The sequence below is a fragment of the Emys orbicularis genome, chromosome 21, assembly GCF_028017835.1.
Source record: "Emys orbicularis isolate rEmyOrb1 chromosome 21, rEmyOrb1.hap1, whole genome shotgun sequence".
NCBI lineage: Eukaryota > Metazoa > Chordata > Testudines > Emydidae > Emys > Emys orbicularis.
The window spans coordinates 1,514,949-1,532,054 of record NC_088703.1 but is presented as its reverse complement, the minus strand read 5'-3'; the positions used below and the strand labels follow the sequence as shown (position 1 = coordinate 1,532,054).

Here is a 17,106-nt window from a genome sequence, read left to right as displayed (position 1 = left end):
CGGGTCCTGCGGTTGTGTGTCGCGGACGTCAACCAGAGAGGTCTCTGGCCCGCGTTCTGCGGGAAGTCCGACTGGATGATCAAAATAATCCCGCTCTGGCTGTAGGATCTATGAGAAGCAGCCGAGCTGCTCGGCGGAGGCGTCCCGGCAGCCCGGGGATCCCAGGCTTTATACTGGCTGGTTTCAGGCCGGCTGGGCGGTATTTACCCAGGAGGGGTTGTAACGTGCATCGGGTGCATACGGTTCTTATCTGGGGCCGCTGGCGTTGTTCAAACATGGGCGCAGCCGAGAACGGGTTTGGATCAGACCAAAGCCATGGTGGGTGCTTGGAGGACTCAACCGCCGGGCGATCCAGCCAGGTTACGGCTTTGGGTCGTCCATTCCCCCGATAAGGGGACTGAGGGAAGGTCTTGTGTTGAAAGCCCCAGGCTGAGACTCGGGGGATCTGGCTTCAATTCTTCTCTGCCACAGAGTCCCTGTGAGACCTTGGGCAAGCACCTGCCTCTCCGTGCCTCAGTTTCCCCATTTGTGAAGGCCCTGATCTCAGCCGGGGTCTGGGCGGCGCCCGGCTCGACGGGGCCTTGATCCCGGTCGGGGCCTCAAGATGCAGTCATAACACCTGTAATACTAACCGTACGAAGCCAGGCATCCTCCTCGCCAGCTGTGCGTTAAGGCACACGACTGACATCTGTCCGCGTGGTTCTTTCTCTCTCTGCTTCTCCCGCAGGGGAGCACCGTGTGTGCAGGGGGTGGGGGCTGTCCTGTGTACACAAGCTCAGGGGGTTGCGCCTGTTTCATTCTGGCTCGTGGGACCCTTCTGCCAGGTGGAGCCGGCAGCCAAGGCTGGGGTCACTCCTGAGGGTTTGCTCTTAACAACAGCCCTGACCCCGTGACCTGGGAAAACCTCCCGCCCTCCCTAGCTGCTGTAGGAGGCAGGACTTCCCCACTCGCGAGCACGCAGTCTGTGTGCAACAAAGAAAGGGGAAAGGAAGGACTGTCCCTTTAACATGCCACCCCCCTTCTCTGCACCCCAGTCAGCCGGTTAGCGAAGATCCAGAGTTCAGAGGTGCGTTCCCGGGGGATCAAACAATGCAACTGGTTCCCAGCCCCCGCTGGCCACCGCCGCTCGCGGGACAGCCCGTTCTCATGTCCCGCCACTTAACCCAGCCCTCGGGGAACTGTGCAGCCACTGCAATCTCTGGGGTGTCCTTCGCTGTCCCCCCACGAGGCCTGAGGCTTCGCCCCCAGGCCTGCTCCCTGCTCTACGACCCCCAACCAGATCTCTGCATTGAGTCTCATCAGCTGTCCTGCACCGCTGGCGAGGGGCGGCTCCAACGGTGCCTAGGGCTTTTTACGCAGAGTTTGCACCCCCAGGGAGAAACACCCCCCCTTGGCATCCCTGCCCCCCATGAAGCCAGTGAGGTGACCCCCCGCCCCAAGCAGGGCCTGCTGCATTCAGCCCCGGTGCCCTTTCCTCATACAATGGGGGTCACCGCTCCTTCCCCCCGGCCTTCAAACCCTCCGCGATCTGTCACCCCGAACCGGCCAGGCGGGATCCTTTGGGGGCAAAGCCGCGCCAGGCGCTGTGCGTGTCTGTGCCAACCCGGTCTGCTCCTCAGCTCTGTTCCCTCACAGCCCTCGCTCACGCCTGCCACTGTCTGAGCCTCTGCCCCCTCCCCCCCGACCCCTGCCAGGCTCCCCGCCCCGCGGCTGAAATCCGTGTGGAAATGGAGGCTGGTGCAGGACTTAGTAGGCCAGCGATGCATCCAATGGGCTTGTAAAGCAGCGTGTTACACCAGGGCTTTACAAGCTGTGATGCTGTGGACAGCCCCAGCCGGATCTCCCTCCTATTCTACGACAGGGGCTAGTGGTTAGAGCAGGGGGCTGGGAGCCAGGACTCCTGGGTTCTATCCCTGGCTCGGGGAGGGGAGTGGGGGCTAGTGGTTAGAGCAGGGGGCTGGGAGCCAGGACTCCTGGGTTCTATCCCCGGCTCTGGGAGGGGAGTGGGGTCTAGTGGTTAGAGCAGGGGGCTGGGAGCCAGCACTCCTGGGTTCTATCCCCGGCTCTGGGAGGGGAGTGGGGTCTAGTGGTTAGAGCAGGGGGCTGGGAGCCAGGACTCCTGGGCTCTATCCCAGGCTCAGGGAGGGGAGTGAGGTCTAGTGGTTAGAGCAGGGGGGCCTGGGAGCCAGGACTCCTCAGTTCTCTCCCCAGCTCTGGGAGGGGAGTGGGCTCTAGTGGTTAGAGCGGGGGGGCTGGGAGCCAGGACTCCTGGGTTCTCTCCCCAGCTCTGGGAGGGGAGTGGGGTCTAGTGGTTAGAGCAGGGGGGGCTGGGGCCAGGACTCCTGGGTTCTCTCCCCGGCTCTGGGAGGGGAGTGGGGTCTAGTGGTTAGAGGGGGGGGGCTGGGAGCCAGGACTCCTCAGTTCTCTCCCAGCTCTGGGAGGGGAGTGGGCTCTAGTGGTTAGAGGGGGGGGGGCTGGGAGCCAGGACTCCTGGGTTCTCTCCCGGCTCTGGGAGGGGAGTGGGGTCTGGTGGTTAGAGCAGGGGGCCTGGGAGCCAGGACTCCTGGGTTCTCTCCCCAGCTCTGGGAGGGGAGTGGGGTCTAGTGGTTAGAGCAGGGGGGGCTGGGAGCCAGGACTCCTGGGTTCTATCCCAGCTCTGGGAGGGGAGTGGGGTCTAGTGGTTAGAGCAGGGGTGGCTGGGAGCCAGGATTCCTGGGTTCTCTCCCCGGCTCTGGGAGGGGAGTGGGGTCTAGTGGTTAGAGCAGGGGGGGCTGGGAGCCAGGACTCCTGGGTTCTCTCCTGGCTCTGGGAGGGGAGTGGGGTCTAGTGGTTAGAGCGGGGGGCTGGGAGCCAGGACTCCTGGGATCTCTCCCCGGCTCTGGGAGGGGAGTGGGGTCTAGTGGTTAGAGCAGGGGGGCTGGGAGCCAGGACTCCTGGGTTCTGTCCCAGCTGTGTGTGATGGATGAGGGCAGCTGTTTGCATTTTTTCTGCTGTGTCATTCCCCCATTTTCCAGAGCCAAATACTGATGCCAGGACCCGCTGTAGACTCTGTCCTTGCTCGGGCGGAGAGGAGCTCACAGCCAGCCGCTGAGCCAAGCCCCAAGCCCCACTGAGGAGAGGAGAAGCAGCAAAGTGGTAGAACCTGATCTACCCCCTCAGGGACACCAGCAACTGCTCCCCTCCCCCCCCAGGTCACTGCAAGGTTGTGTGTGCAGCAGCAGCCGTACAACCGCTCCCCCGTCTGTTTGCACTGGGGCGAGCTGTGGGCATGCAAAGCGAGTGTGCACCGGCGTGTGCTGTAACACAGCCCCAGTCCCCCCTGCACGGTCCCCATCTGCTGTGAGAATCACGGGCTCCGTGGAGCTCTTCGCCAGGCCCGGGGAAGGTGCTCGGCGCGTCCCAGTGGTCCACGCCGCAGCGAGCTGCCAACGCTGCTGGGTTGTGCCAGCGGCTGAGTGCTGCTGTTCTCGGAGCGCCCGTGCGGGCGGGGCAATCACCAGGCCAGCAGCCCTCCAGGCTTTCTGTGAGGACGGAGCCCGGGCTCGGGTCGGTGGCCAAGGTGCTCGGCCAGGTTTATTGTCAGCAAAGCACGGTCCTAGTGCCTGTCTGATGGGTCACACGTCTGCCCGGGACAGTGGCAAAGGCTCAGTCGGACACCAGGGGCCTGTCCCCTACAGAGATGCCCCTCCTAGGACTTCTCCTTTCATGCACTGATACAAACACGCTCCAGGCATTCCTGGTTACCACCCTTCTCCTCCTACCTGCTGTTGGAACAAAACACCGTCATCTATTATCCTGTCAATGGCTCCTTATCTCAGGAGGGGTCGGGCAGTTCTGGTGCAATCGCCTAGGAATCTGTGTACAGAGCTACTGGAGAGAGCTGGGTTTTTTTGCACCCAGCGGGTATCCTCGGCTTGCTGGACTGCATCGCTCTTCTGCCAAGCCCTGCTCTGGTTCCCAGCCTTTGGTTATGTCCAGGGCTCCAGCAAGGCCTACACGATAGATCCAGAGCAAACACCTTGCACAAGATGACTCAGGCCGAAGCGGGGTTGGTGGGTTACGGAGCGCGGTAGAGAACCGTCAATCCAGTGCGTCTCTTCAGGCTCGGATCTTTGGGGCCGAGCGCAGTGCTGAACCGACGCTCCCGGGCGTGTCTCGTGAAGGTGTCGGGCAGGTTTCCTGGGAGTACAAGGCCGGAGAGGTCAGAGCTGGGGGGTTTCTGTCTGTTCTCGGTTTCCTGCGGGAGTTCATTCGGGCGTGCAGGGACTGCGTCCCTTCCCCCGCAGGGGTGTTATAGGCATGTCGTGCGGTGGATGAGGTACCCCCCAGGTTGTGATCGGCTCGTAAGAAAGGGGTGTTTTGGGGGGTATTGATTATCAGAGCAGTGGAGATATGGAACTCCGAATGGTTTTGCAGGTGATGCAATATGTGTTCAGGCAATTCTGCCGCCCTAACTGGATCTGATGCCCGAGGGGTGCGGGAAAAGCCAGGCGGAAGAGGCAGTTGGAGGTGCAATATGTGTTAGTTTCCCCTCTTTGTGCCTCAGTTTCCCGTCACACCCTTTGTCTACATGTAGGCTGTGGGCTCTTCAGGGCAGGAGCAGCCTCTCCCTCCCTGGCTGTCCTGTGCCCAGTCTCAGCCGAGCTCCACAGACACTGCCGTACTGCTAACGAGGAATAGCCATTGACGAGTGCAGCCCTGTTCCGACTGGTTCTTCAGCTGCATGGAGGGAGCGATCCAGATGCAGGCACTATACACTGACCCATGAAGAGAAGGGAATTACCGCACAAGTGGAGACCCAGTGCTGACAGCGCCAATTCCATCAGGGTGGCTGTGGTCCACTCCCAATAATAGATGAGGAGGTGTCAATTCCAGGAGACACAAAGCTGCTTTTGTAATGAGCCAGCCACTCCCAGTCCCTGTTCAAGCCCCGACTAATGGTGTTAAATTTGCAAATGAATGTTAGTTCTGCTGTTTCTCTTTGAAGGCTGTTTCTGAAGTTTTTTTGTTCAAGTCTATTTTGTTCGTGTGCCAGCAATGCCCCTCTGCCATGTACATTGGCCAAACCGGACAGTCCCTCCGCAAAAGAATAAATGGACACAAATCAGACATCAGGAATGGTAATGTACAAAAGCCAGTGGGTGAACACTTCAGTCTCCCTGGACATTCGATAACAGATTTAAAAGTAGCCAGACTTGAACAAAAAAACTTCAGAAACAGACTTGGAAGAGAAACTGCAGAACTACAATTCATTTGCAAATTTAACACCATTGATTCGGGCTTGACTAGGGGCTGGGAGTGGCTGGCTCATAAAAGCAGCTTTCAGAGTAGCAGCCGTGCTAGTCTGTATCCGCAAAAATAACAGGAGTACTTGTGGCACCTTAGAGACTAACAAATTTATTAGAGCATAAGCTTTCGTGGGCTACAACCCATCCGAAGAAGTGGGTTGTAGCCCACGAAAGCTTATGCTCTAATAAATTTGTTAGTCTCTAAGGTGCCACAAGTACTCCTGTTATAAAAGCAGCTTTGCGTCTCCTGGAATTGACACCTCCTCATCTATTATTGGGAGTGGACTACATCCACCCTGATTGAATTGGCCCTGTCAACACTGGGTCTCCACTTGTGCGGTAACTCCCTGCTCTGCATGTGTCAGTATAGAATGCCTGCATCTGGAATTCTCTCTCCATGCATCTGAAGACGTGCGGTTTTTACCCACGAAAGCTTATGCCCAAAGAAATCCGTTAGTCTTTAAGGTGCCACCAGACTCCTGGTTGTTTTTGTGGATACAGACGAACACGGCTCCCCCAGTACCTGTTCAGACTGAAGGCTACGGTTACCCCAGCTGCAAGTGGACAGTTCCTGGCTACTAGTGAAAACCTTGGCCAGCCCCAGGCTGCATCCTGTAGACGTCTGCATTTTCACAACTCGCTCGCCCCGCCTTCATGAGGACCCGTCAGCCTATCAGAAAGCTGACGTGGTGCCATGTGACTTAGCGACCAATGCTGCGGGACTTCGAGAACGGACCAAGCACTGCTAGGGATGAAATCCGACAGAGCAGAGAGTTATGAAGAACAGACAGGCTACGAACCTTTCATCCTGGCCGGATGCTTACGAGCTACAGACACCGTAGCAGCAAACCTGTGTCGGCGCCCGGCTGATTTCAGCACAACCCGAGAGGCTAAACTGATAATGAATTGTGGGGCTTGACCCCCAGCTGGTATGAATGGGCCGTAGCTCCATTGGAGTCAATGGGACCAGATCCCAGCTGGTGTGAATGGGCCGTGGCTCCATTGGAGTCAATGGGGCCAGATCCCAGCTGGTGTGAATGGGCCATGGCTCCCATTGGAGTCAATGGGGCCAGATCCCAGCTGGGGTCAATGGGCCATGGCTCCATTGGAGTCAATGGGGACAGATCTCAGCTGGTGTGAATGGTGGTTGCTCCATTGGAGTCAATGGGGCCAGATCCCAGCTGGTATGAATGGGCCCTGGCACCACTGGGGTCAATGGGGCCAGATCCCAGCTGGTGTGAATGGGCCATGGCTCCCATTGGAGTCAATGGGGCCAGATCCCAGCTGGTATGAATGGGCCCTGGCACCACTGGGGTCAATGGGGCCAGATCCCAGCTGGTGTGAATGGGCCGTGGCTCCATTGGAGTCAATGGGGCCAGATCCCAGCTGGTATGAATGGGCCGTGGCTCCCATTGGAGTCAATGGGGCCAGATCCCAGCTGGTATGAATGGGCCCTGGCTCCATTGGAATCAATGGGGCCAGATCCCAGCTGGTGTGAATGGGCCGTGGCTCCATTGGAGTCAATGGGGCCAGATCCCAGCTGGTATGAATGGGCTGTGGCTCCCATTGGAGTCAATGGGGCCAGATCCCAGCTGGTGTGAATGGGCCGTGGCTCCATTGGAGTCAATGGGGCCAGATCCCAGCTGTTATGAATGGGCCGTGGCTCACATTGGAGTCAATGGGGCCAGATCCCAGCTGGTATGAATGGGCCCTGGCACCACTGGGGTCAATGGGGCCAGATCCCAGCTGGTGTGAATGGGCCATGGCTCCCATTGGAGTCAATGGGGCCAGATCCCAGCTGGTATGAATGGGCCCTGGCACCACTGGGGTCAATGGGGCCAGATCCCAGCTGGTGTGAATGGGCCGTGGCTCCATTGGAGTCAATGGGGCCAGATCCCAGCTGGTATGAATGGGCCGTGGCTCCCATTGGAGTCAATGGGGCCAGATCCCAGCTGGTATGAATGGGCCCTGGCTCCATTGGAGTCAATGGGGCCAGATCCCAGCTGGTGTGAATGGGCCGTGGCTCCATTGGAGTCAATGGGGCCAGATCCCAGCTGGTATGAATGGGCTGTGGCTCCCATTGGAGTCAATGGGGCCAGATCCCAGCTGGTATGAATGGGCTGTGGCTCCCATTGGAGTCAATGGGGCCAGATCCCAGCTGGTATGAATGGGCCGTGGCTCCATTGGAGTCAATGGGGCCAGATCCCAGCTGGTATGAATGGGCTGTGGCTCCCATTGGAGTCAATGGGGCCAGATCCCAGCTGGTATGAATGGGCCCTGGCTCCATCGTAGTCAATGGGGCCAGATCCCAGCTGGTGTGAATGGGCCGTGGCTCCACTGGGGTCAATGGGGCCAGATCCCAGCTGGTATGAATGGGCCGTGGCTCCACTGGGGTCAATGGGGCCAGATCCCAGCTGGTGTGAATGGGCCGTGGCTCCACTGGGGTCAATGGGGCCAGATCCCAGCTGGTGTGAATGGGCCGTGGCTCCATTGGAGTCAATGGGGCCAGATCCCAGCTGGTATGAATGGGCCGTGGCTCCCATTGGAGTCAATGGGGCCAGATCCCAGCTGGTATGAATGGGCCCTGGCTCCATCGTAGTCAATGGGGCCAGATCCCAGCTGGTGTGAATGGGCCGTGGCTCCACTGGGGTCAATGGGGCCAGATCCCAGCTGGTATGAATGGGCCGTGGCTCCACTGGGGTCAATGGGGCCAGATCCCAGCTGGTATGAATGGGCCGTGGCTCCATTGGAGTCAATGGGGCCAGATCCCAGCTGGTGTGAATGGGCCCTGGCTCCACTGGGGTCAATGGGGCCAGATCCCAGCTGGTATGAATGGGCCGTGGCTCCACTGGGGTCAATGGGGCCAGATCCCAGCTGCTGTGAATGGGCCGTGGCTCCATTGGAGTCAATGGGGCCAGATCCCAGCTGGTGTGAATGGGCCGTGGCTCCACTGGGGTCAATGGGGCCAGATCCCAACTGGTATGAATGGGCTGTGGCTCCATTGGAGTCAGTGGGGCCAGATCCCAGCTGGTGTGAATGGGCCGTGGCTCCCATTGGGATCTGTGGGGCCAGATCCCAGCTGGTATGAATGGGCCCTGGCTCCATTGGAGTCAATGGGGCCAGATCCCAGCTGGTGTGAATGGGCCATGGCTCCCATTGGGATCTGTGGGGCCAGATCCCAGCTGGTATGAATGGGCCCTGGCTCCATTGGAGTCAATGGGGCCAGATCCCAGCTGGTATGAATGGGCCCTGGCTCCACTGGGGTCAATGGGGCCAGATCCCAGCTGGTATGAATGGGCTGTGGCTCAATTGGAGTCAATGGGGCCAGATCCCAGCTGGTGTGAATGGGCCGTGGCTCCATTGGAGTCAATGGGGCCAGATCCCAGCTGGTGTGAATGGGCCCTGGCTCCACTGGGGTCAATGGGGCCAGATCCCAGCTGGTATGAATGGGCCGTGGCTCCACTGGGGTCAATGGGGCCAGATCCCAGCTGGTGTGAATGGGCCGTGGCTCCATTGGAGTCAATGGGGCCAGATCCCAGCTGGTGTGAATGGGCCGTGGCTCCACTGGGGTCAATGGGGCCAGATCCCAACTGGTATGAATGGGCTGTGGCTCCATTGGAGTCAGTGGGGCCAGATCCCAGCTGGTGTGAATGGGCCGTGGCTCCCATTGGGATCTGTGGGGCCAGATCCCAGCTGGTATGAATGGGCCCTGGCTCCATTGGAGTCAGTGGGGCCAGATCCCAGCTGGTGTGAATGGGCCCTGGCTCCACTGGGGTCAATGGGGCCAGATCCCAGCTGGTATGAATGGGCTGTGGCTCAATTAGAGTCAATGGGGCCAGATCCCAGCTGGTGTGAATGGGCCGTGGCTCCATTGGAGTCAATGGGGCCAGATCCCAGCTGGTGTGAATGGGCCGTGGCTCCCATTGGGGTCTATGGGGCCAGATCCCAGCTGGTGTGAATGGGCCGTGGCTCCCATTGGGGTCTATGGGGCCAGATCCCAGCTGGTGTGAATGGGCCGTGGCTCCCATTGTAGTCAATGGGGCCAGATCCCAGCTGGTGTGAATGGGCCGTGGCTCCCATTGGGGTCTATGGGGCCAGATCCCAGCTGGTGTGGATGAGGGTCACTTTACAACGGAGCTCCGCCAACTGACCCTAATACGCTGCCCTGCTCCAGACCAGACTGGCGTTGCTGCATTCATAGGGCGTGCGCCGTCTTTAAATGGAACATACCTCATTGAAATCAAATTGAACGTATTGCAGGTCTAGAGTTGCAAGTTCCTTATGTGTCAGCCAAGTTCATTCACGGTCTTTAATCATCTATTAACCGATGGACTTAATATGCAATCCACTTGTTGATAAGCGGGAGGTTAATGGTGAATCGACTAGCAAAACAAAACAAAATAAAGAAAAACAGAGAGGGGGAAAGCAATACAGATTGCCATGATCCTGAGGTTACAAGGATGAATGAGCAGAATTTTGGGGCCAGATCCCCAGCTGGTGTGAATGGGCCGTGGCGCCACTGGGGTCAATGGGGCCAGATCCCAGCTGGTATGAATGGGCCATAGCTCCACTGGAGTCAATGGGGCCAGATCCCAGCTTGTGTGAATGGCCCCTGGCTCCACTGGAGTCAATGGGGCCAGATCCCAGCTGGTGTGAATGGGCCGTGGCGCCACTGGGGTCAATGGGGCCAGATCCCAGCTGGTGTGAATGGGCCGTAGCTCCACTGGAGTCAATGGGGCCAGATCCCAGCTGGTGTGAATGGGCCGTGGCGCCACTGGGGTCAATGGGGCCAGATCCCAGCTGGTGTGAATGGGCCGTGGCGCCACTGGGGTCAATGGGGCCAGATCCCAGCTGGTATGAATGGGCCGTAGCTCCACTGGAGTCAATGGGGCCAGATCCCAGCTTGTGTGAATGGCCCCTGGCTCCACTGGAGTCAATGGGGCCAGATCCCAGCTGGTGTGAATGGGCCGTGGCGCCACTGGGGTCAATGGGGCCAGATCCCAGCTGGTGTGAATGGGCCGTAGCTCCACTGGAGTCAATGGGGCCAGATCCCAGCTGGTGTGAATGGGCCGTGGCGCCACTGGGGTCAATGGGGCCAGATCCCAGCTGGTGTGAATGGGCCGTGGCGCCACTGGGGTCAATGGGGCCAGATCCCAGCTGGTGTGAATGGGCCGTGGCGCCACTGGGGTCAATGGGGCCAGATCCCAGCTCTTGGCCCTTGAGCTAGACTGGGACAATTATACGGTTTCTTTTTGGTTCATGTTCCCGTTTGCTCTTTGAGTGACTAGGACGCAGGGACAGACAGGAGCCGGCTGGTGCCAGTGTTAACCTCGAACAAGATCTAAGTAAACAGAGACTACTACGCTCACTGTCTTCTTCCAGTTCTCCCGCCGTACGAGTCCCCATTGCAAACTCGCCGCTCGAACACAGCGCTGCTAGCCATGGCCAAGGAATAGCCCTGATTCCCATTCACCTCCTTCCTTCGTAGCTCCTGAAAGGATGAGGTTGGATCATTAAGCCTTTCTGGCTCAGTGTCCCGGGGTGTCTATGGGCAGGGAGAGATGGATGGAGGGATGGAGGGATGGAGGGGTGTCTATGGGCAGGGAGGGATGGATGGAGGGATGGATGGATGGATGGATGGAGGGGTGTCTATGGGCAGGGAGGGATGGAGGGATGGATGGAGGGGTGTCTATGGGCAGGGAGGGATGGATGGATGGAGGGGTGTCTATGGGCAGGGAGGGATGGATGGAGGGATGGAGGGATGGAGGGATGGAGGGGTGTCTATGGGCAGGGAGGGATGGATGGAGGGATGGATGGAGGGATGGATGGATGGAGGGGTGTCTATGGGCAGGGAGGGATGGATGGAGGGATGGAGGGGTGTCTATGGGGATAGATGGAGATATAAAGGGGATGTGGGGATAGATAGTGAACAACCGTCAATGGATAGATAGATGCACTACAAATATGATTGACAGGTAAGGTAGGCGAGGTGATATCTGTTATTGGACCGGCTTCTGCTGGTGGGCGGGACGAGCTCTGGAGCTGTGACCCGAGCGTGTGAGCTCAGTGCAAGGGGGGACGCTGGTTTCCTTCTCCACTAGCCGATGTCCCCTCGCCCCTGAACGGGTCCCTTTCCCTCTCACCAGCGGCAGGGGGAGGGAACTCCGGACGGTGTCAGTCGCTACCTGACATTCCCAGGCTCTCACCCTGCCCCGGCCCCGCCGTGTCTATTTAATAGAAGGTTTCGAGGTTTTGCCCGGGGTGCGGGCCCTGGTACTAACCCAGCTGAGATCTCCGGATCGCAACCCCGCTTCTTGTTATTGGACAGTGCCTGAGTCTAAATGAACCCCCCAGCTGGCCACGTTCCTCTCCCCGATCGTCCACACTGCCCCGGCGATGGATGGATGGATACCCCCTGTCCGGGAAGGGAGCAGCTTCATCCCACTCACGCTAACAAATCCTGAGACATTTCAGCGGCTTTTGTCCCAGTTCTGCCAGCGCTTGGCCCTGGCCACAGCAACCCGTGACTGCCCCCCGTGCTGCACTTTTACCTTGGGCGTCCCACTTGGCACCAGCCTTGCTGTGCTCAGCTTTCCCTGGCCGTTATCGGACAGTTCTGTGTACCCGGCGGAGTTGGACTTTTGTGAGTTTGCAGCGAGCGGAGGACGGGGCACAGCTCATCCTGCTCGCTAGCCTGAGCATACTTCAGACCCCCCCAGGTCCGAGCGCCAGCCCCTGCACCCTCCTCGCCTCGCCTCGCTTTCCGTGCGGGGTGGAACAAGAGACGCCAAGTTCAAGGCAAGCGTCGTTTGCCGACTGGAAGGAAGAAGCCGCTGGTGGGTTATGGTGAAGCATGCATCGGCTGGGGAGATCTGTCCACGCACACCTCCCCAGCACCAGAGACTTTCACAATGTTGACGAACAAGGAGATAATTAGTGGGCATGTGACTGAAGTGTTTGCCCGGGGCCGTTATGCAATGCAGGAGGCAGGGCCAAACCCGACTTGGAGTAGATATATACGAGGGCAGTCCGGGCTGGCTAACCGCACTGGGGAAGTGACTTCACGCACCATGGAGCTGGCTGGAGCCATCACCATCTTCCTGGGCATCTACGTGTCCTGCCTCTTTGTCATCTCCGCCTGGAGAAAGCAGTCGCGCTACAGGAACCTGCCCCCCGGGCCCACTCCCCTCCCGCTGATCGGGAACTTCCTGCAGATGAAGGTGGGAGAAACCCTAAAATCACTGGAGAAGGTGAGTCACCGAGAGCCGCTGCAAGCGACCGGCGGCAACTGACCGGAGAATGGGTCAGGAGCCAGCTCTTGGAGAGGCCGTTTCATTTGAAAGTCTGTCTGTCTATCCCTATATATACCTGTCTACACCCCCATCTCTCTGTCTACCCATCCCCAGACACCCCATCTCTGCGTCTACCCATCCCCAGACACCCCACCTCTGCGTCTACCCATCCCCAGACACCCCATCTCTCTGTCTACCCATCCCCAGAAACCCCATCTCTCTGTCTACCCATCCCCAGACACCCTGCCATCTAACTCTGTCCATCCCCATGTCTATCTATCTATCTAATCTCCATACACCCCGTCTGTCTGTCTGTCTATCTATGTATCTATCCCCAGGCTCACCCCTCTAGCTAGTTAACTAGTTAACCACTCCCCTAGCCCTCTCTCTGTCTAGTTACATACCAGCTACCATAGATACCATGCGCTGTCTCTGTGTCTTTCTATCTAAATCCCCACAGCTATGTCTGTCTCTGGGCTGTGAATACACTCTGTATTCAGATCAGTTGTATCTCGGCCCCACATGCTCATCTCCACGGCTCCATTTCTCAAAGAGCACCTGGCCAGGGATGACTGTAGATCTCTGCTGATCAATTGCCGTGTTACCCGCTCGACAACTCAGTTTGTGTTTCCGAGGCTTCAGCAGCCACGAAATCAACCACACAGCCGGTGCCAATGGACGTCTCCTTTCACTGCTAAGAATAGCACTGAGTGTGTTTGTACAGCGCCTGGCACGGTGGGGTCCTGGTCCAGGAGACGGGGTCTTAGGTGTCACTGCAATACAGATCATAAAGGATAATCACGGGGTGGGGAATAAAAAGATTTTTGTGGCAAGATTTTCCAACAGAAAGTTGAGTTTTCAACCACATATAATTGTTTGTGGAAAAGTCAGCTTTGTGTGAACATTGCCAGAGTGGGGGGGCAGGAAAACAAATAATTTCAGCTGAAAATTAAAAATGTTTTGGTTTCCAGAAGGTTTTGGCCCAAAATATATAATTTTTTTTTAGTTTGTCAATTTTAAGCCAAGAATTTTTCCATTTTCGGCAGTTTTCAGGGCAAACTTTTTTCAGGTTTCAGCCAAAAAATATCCCATTTCAAGCCAAAAATGTTTCTGTTTTCAGCCTAAATTGTTTCTGGTTTTGGCAGGATATTTTGGGGGGGGGGGGGGGGTGGAGGTGGGGGGGGGGGTGGAATTTTTGGTTGCCCAAACCAAAAAAGGTTGTTTTTTGTTTTTTTGACAAAAAGTCGCCATTTTCCTTGGAACCGGTTCCCATTTCCCGCCCCCCTCTGATCACCTTTTCCGTACAGCTGAGTGAGAAGTACGGCCCGGTGTTCACCGTCTATTTCGGGTCCAAGCCCATCGTGGTGCTGTGCGGGCACGAGGCAGTGAAGGAAGCGCTGGTGGACCAGGCCGAGGAGTTTAGCGGGAGAGCCCACATACCGACTGTCGAGAAGAACTTTCACGGCTTTGGTGAGGAGCAGGCGAGGTGCCATAAACCTCCCCAGAATTAAAGGGCCAGATCCCCGGCTGGTCCAAATCCAGACAGTGGAATGACGCCAGCTCTGGATCTGGCCCACTTCCAGCGTTTGCTGAGGTGATCCCCAAGCTGACAGGCTGTAGGACTGCTCGGGGGATCAGGAGAACAAGGACCCCCCATGCTAAAGCGTTCCCGCTCCCCGAGTGTGAGCCTTTGCATGTTTCACGGGAGTGGGGGAGGAGGTGGTTCCCTTTTAAACACGCATGGTCCTATCACGCCATTGTGTGTCCAGATTCGCCACAAGCTTTGCACCAACCAGCCAATGCAACCCCCCCCTCAGCCCGATTGAACCCCGCAGAAGAGCGGGGTTGGTGCATTTTGCATCACTGGACCAGAGCTGAGACCTTCCCTTCGCCACCCTCCCCCTCAGCCTGTGCCACAGCACCTCGCTCCTTTCAACGGCCGTTCTCCTTCCTGGGCTGAAACCCCTCGTCTCCCCCCAGGGGTGGTTTTTGCCAACGGGGAGCGGTGGCGGCAGCTGCGCCGGTTCTCCCTCACCGTCCTGCGGAACTTCGGCATGGGGAAGAAAAGCATCGAGGAGCGGATCCAGGAGGAGGCCCAGTTCCTGCTGGAATCCTTTCGAAATACAAAAGGTGACTCAGCGGAGAGGCGCTCACCCTACCCCCCCGGGGATCGGCTCCAGCCCGGGCACCACCCAAGTCCCGCTCAAGCCCTGGTGTGAGGATTTACCCAGTGGCGGGGCTGCTGACTGCCTCTCCGCGCAGGGATGAACGTCGCCCGCTTTGAGTTTCCTCCATGCGCAGAGGGATGTTAAAAAAACCAACCACAGGGCATGTTTAGTCTTGAGAAAAGACGACAGAGGGGTGGGGGGGGGCGGGGACCCAAGAACAGTCTTCAGATCTGTTCAGGGCTGTTACAAAGAGGACGGGGATCAGCTGCTCTCTGTGTCCACTGAAGGTCGGAGAAGACGTCATGGGCTTAATCCGCAGCCAGGGAGATCTAGGTTAGATATTGGGGAAAACTTTCTCACTCGCAGGGGAGCGAAGGAGGTTGTGGGATCCCCGCCACGCAGGTTTTTAAGAACAGGTGGGACAACCCCCTGTCAGGGCTGGGCTAGGGTTAGTCGGCGCGGGGGGCGGGACTCGATCGCTCACCCCACAGCATCGTAGCAATGTCGGGCTGGAACGACTCGGGCAGACAGATCTGGATTGAAAGGTTGTGTAGCATAGCATACAGGACAGGACACCTCTGTACCACCCCTGGCGTCTCTGTGTGGAGTCACAGATTCCAAGGGGAGGCAGAACCGCTCCAAAGATCTAGTCTGACCTCGGGCACAACACCGGCCCGAGAAGTCCCCAGAACGATTCCTGTTTGAACTGTTATGTAGCATCCGAGTCCACTCCTAAACTCCCTTCATGTTGGCTGCTCCTCTTCCCCCAATGACCGCACGACCCCTCTTCCCTTCTCTCCCCCCCTACGCCAGCGGAACCTTTTGACCCGACCTTCTTCTTGAGCCGGGCCGTCTCCAACGTCATCTGCTCCATCGTCTTTGGCGACCGCTTCGACTACGAAGACAAAGAGTTCCTGTCCTTGCTGCAGATGATGAACGAAAGCTTTAGAGAGATCAGCACCTCGTGGTCACAGGTATGTCCTGCTCGAAATGAAACGGTCGGTATTTTCACTGCATGTGGGTTACTGCAGATAACGGTGTTCTGCGCTACCAGAGCAAATGCAGAGTGATTCTATAGACTTCAGTGAAGGGACTCCAGATTCACACCGGCGTGACTCCAGATTCACACCGGCGTGACTCCAGATTCACACCGGTGTGACTCCAGATTCACACCGGCGTGACTGACAGTCTGGCTCCGGGGATGCACCAAAAGCCGTTCTCTGTGTGTCCCTTCTCTTTCCAGTTCTACGACATGTATGCGGATTTTCTCAAATACTTCCCCGGCCCTCACATGAAAATCTACTACATACTGGAAGACATGAGGAAATTTATTGAGAGGAGAGTGAAGCAGAACCAAGCAACGCTGGATGCCAATTCCCCCCGGGATTTTATCGACTGCTTCCTGATCCAAATGGAAAAGGTACGGGGCTCTGGGAGCTGAGTGAATGGCTCGGATGATCTTCGAGCAAACACAGCACTAGGGGCCCCATGAGTCATGCAATTTTCACCCATAACAAATACCAGGATCCCCCCCCCCCCCCAAAAAAATAGCATCAAAGTGATTTTGCAGAGTTCAGACAGGAATCGTTTTGCAAATCTGTACTTTTAAGACCAGCTCTCCTGTGGCTGTGGAAATCCCCATGCTGAGGTTTCAGCGTATGTTGATTTTCCCCAAGGAAAAGCAAAACCCTTCCAGCGAATTTAACACCAAGAACTTGGAGCTGACCACGCTCAACTTGTTCTTCGCCGGCACGGAGACCGTCAGCTCCACCCTGCGATACGGGTTCCTGCTCCTGATGAAACACCCAGAGGTCCTAGGTAACTAAGGAAAGTTCATAAACATTCACTGAATTCCACGGGTCAAAACCAGCGTGAAATGTGCAAAAGGCCCGTGCACCGTATTTAGCGTATGTCTCCACTGAGCACTAAGCCCAGATCTGTGGGACTTTGGCTTGTGGGCTTGGCGTTTCCAAGCCCGTCTTTGAGCATCTGCCTGGGTTTGCTTGACCCGGGTCTCCCAGCCCTGCTAACCCGTCCGTACTGCACCACGGAGACCTCCTGACACGGGCTGCGTCTGCACTGCACAATGACAGGGCTTGGACCCGAGTTACAGAGGGCCTGGGGCTCTGACCCAGCCCCGCAGCAGGGTCCGAGGACCCAGGTCCTGAGCGTTCGCTGACCCGAGACAGACTGATTTGCAGGTGGAGATCAGTATCATTATGGGGAAACTGAGGCACAGGGCCTGAGGTCAGCGGCAGAGCTGGAAAGAGAATCTGGGTCTTCCGTGTCCAGTCCGGTGCTCTGCCCTCTACGCGCTGGGAGTGAATTTCACCCTAGCCAACAGGTCCCCGCTCTCCC

The 17,106-nt window shown here is 57.6% G+C and overlaps 1 protein-coding gene across 3 annotated transcripts in view; it reads left to right on the top strand.

Moving 5' to 3' along the window:
- The first annotated feature begins 12,265 nt into the window (after positions 1-12,265).
- LOC135892949 (cytochrome P450 2G1-like) overlaps positions 12,266-17,106 on the top strand; it is a 9,093-nt gene continuing 4,252 nt past the window's right edge. Inside the window, exons 1-6 of one of the 3 annotated variants that reach the window (XM_065420720.1) lie at positions 12,266-12,538; positions 13,888-14,050; positions 14,561-14,710; positions 15,562-15,722; positions 15,992-16,168; positions 16,425-16,566. In XM_065420720.1, coding sequence (XP_065276792.1) covers positions 12,266-12,538; positions 13,888-14,050; positions 14,561-14,710; positions 15,562-15,722; positions 15,992-16,168; positions 16,425-16,566 — 1,066 coding nt within the window. Of the gene's footprint in view, positions 12,547-13,887; positions 14,051-14,558; positions 14,711-15,561; positions 15,723-15,991; positions 16,169-16,424; positions 16,567-17,106 lie in introns of all 3 variants that reach the window. The other 2 variants (XM_065420722.1, XM_065420721.1) reach the window with 2 other exon arrangements.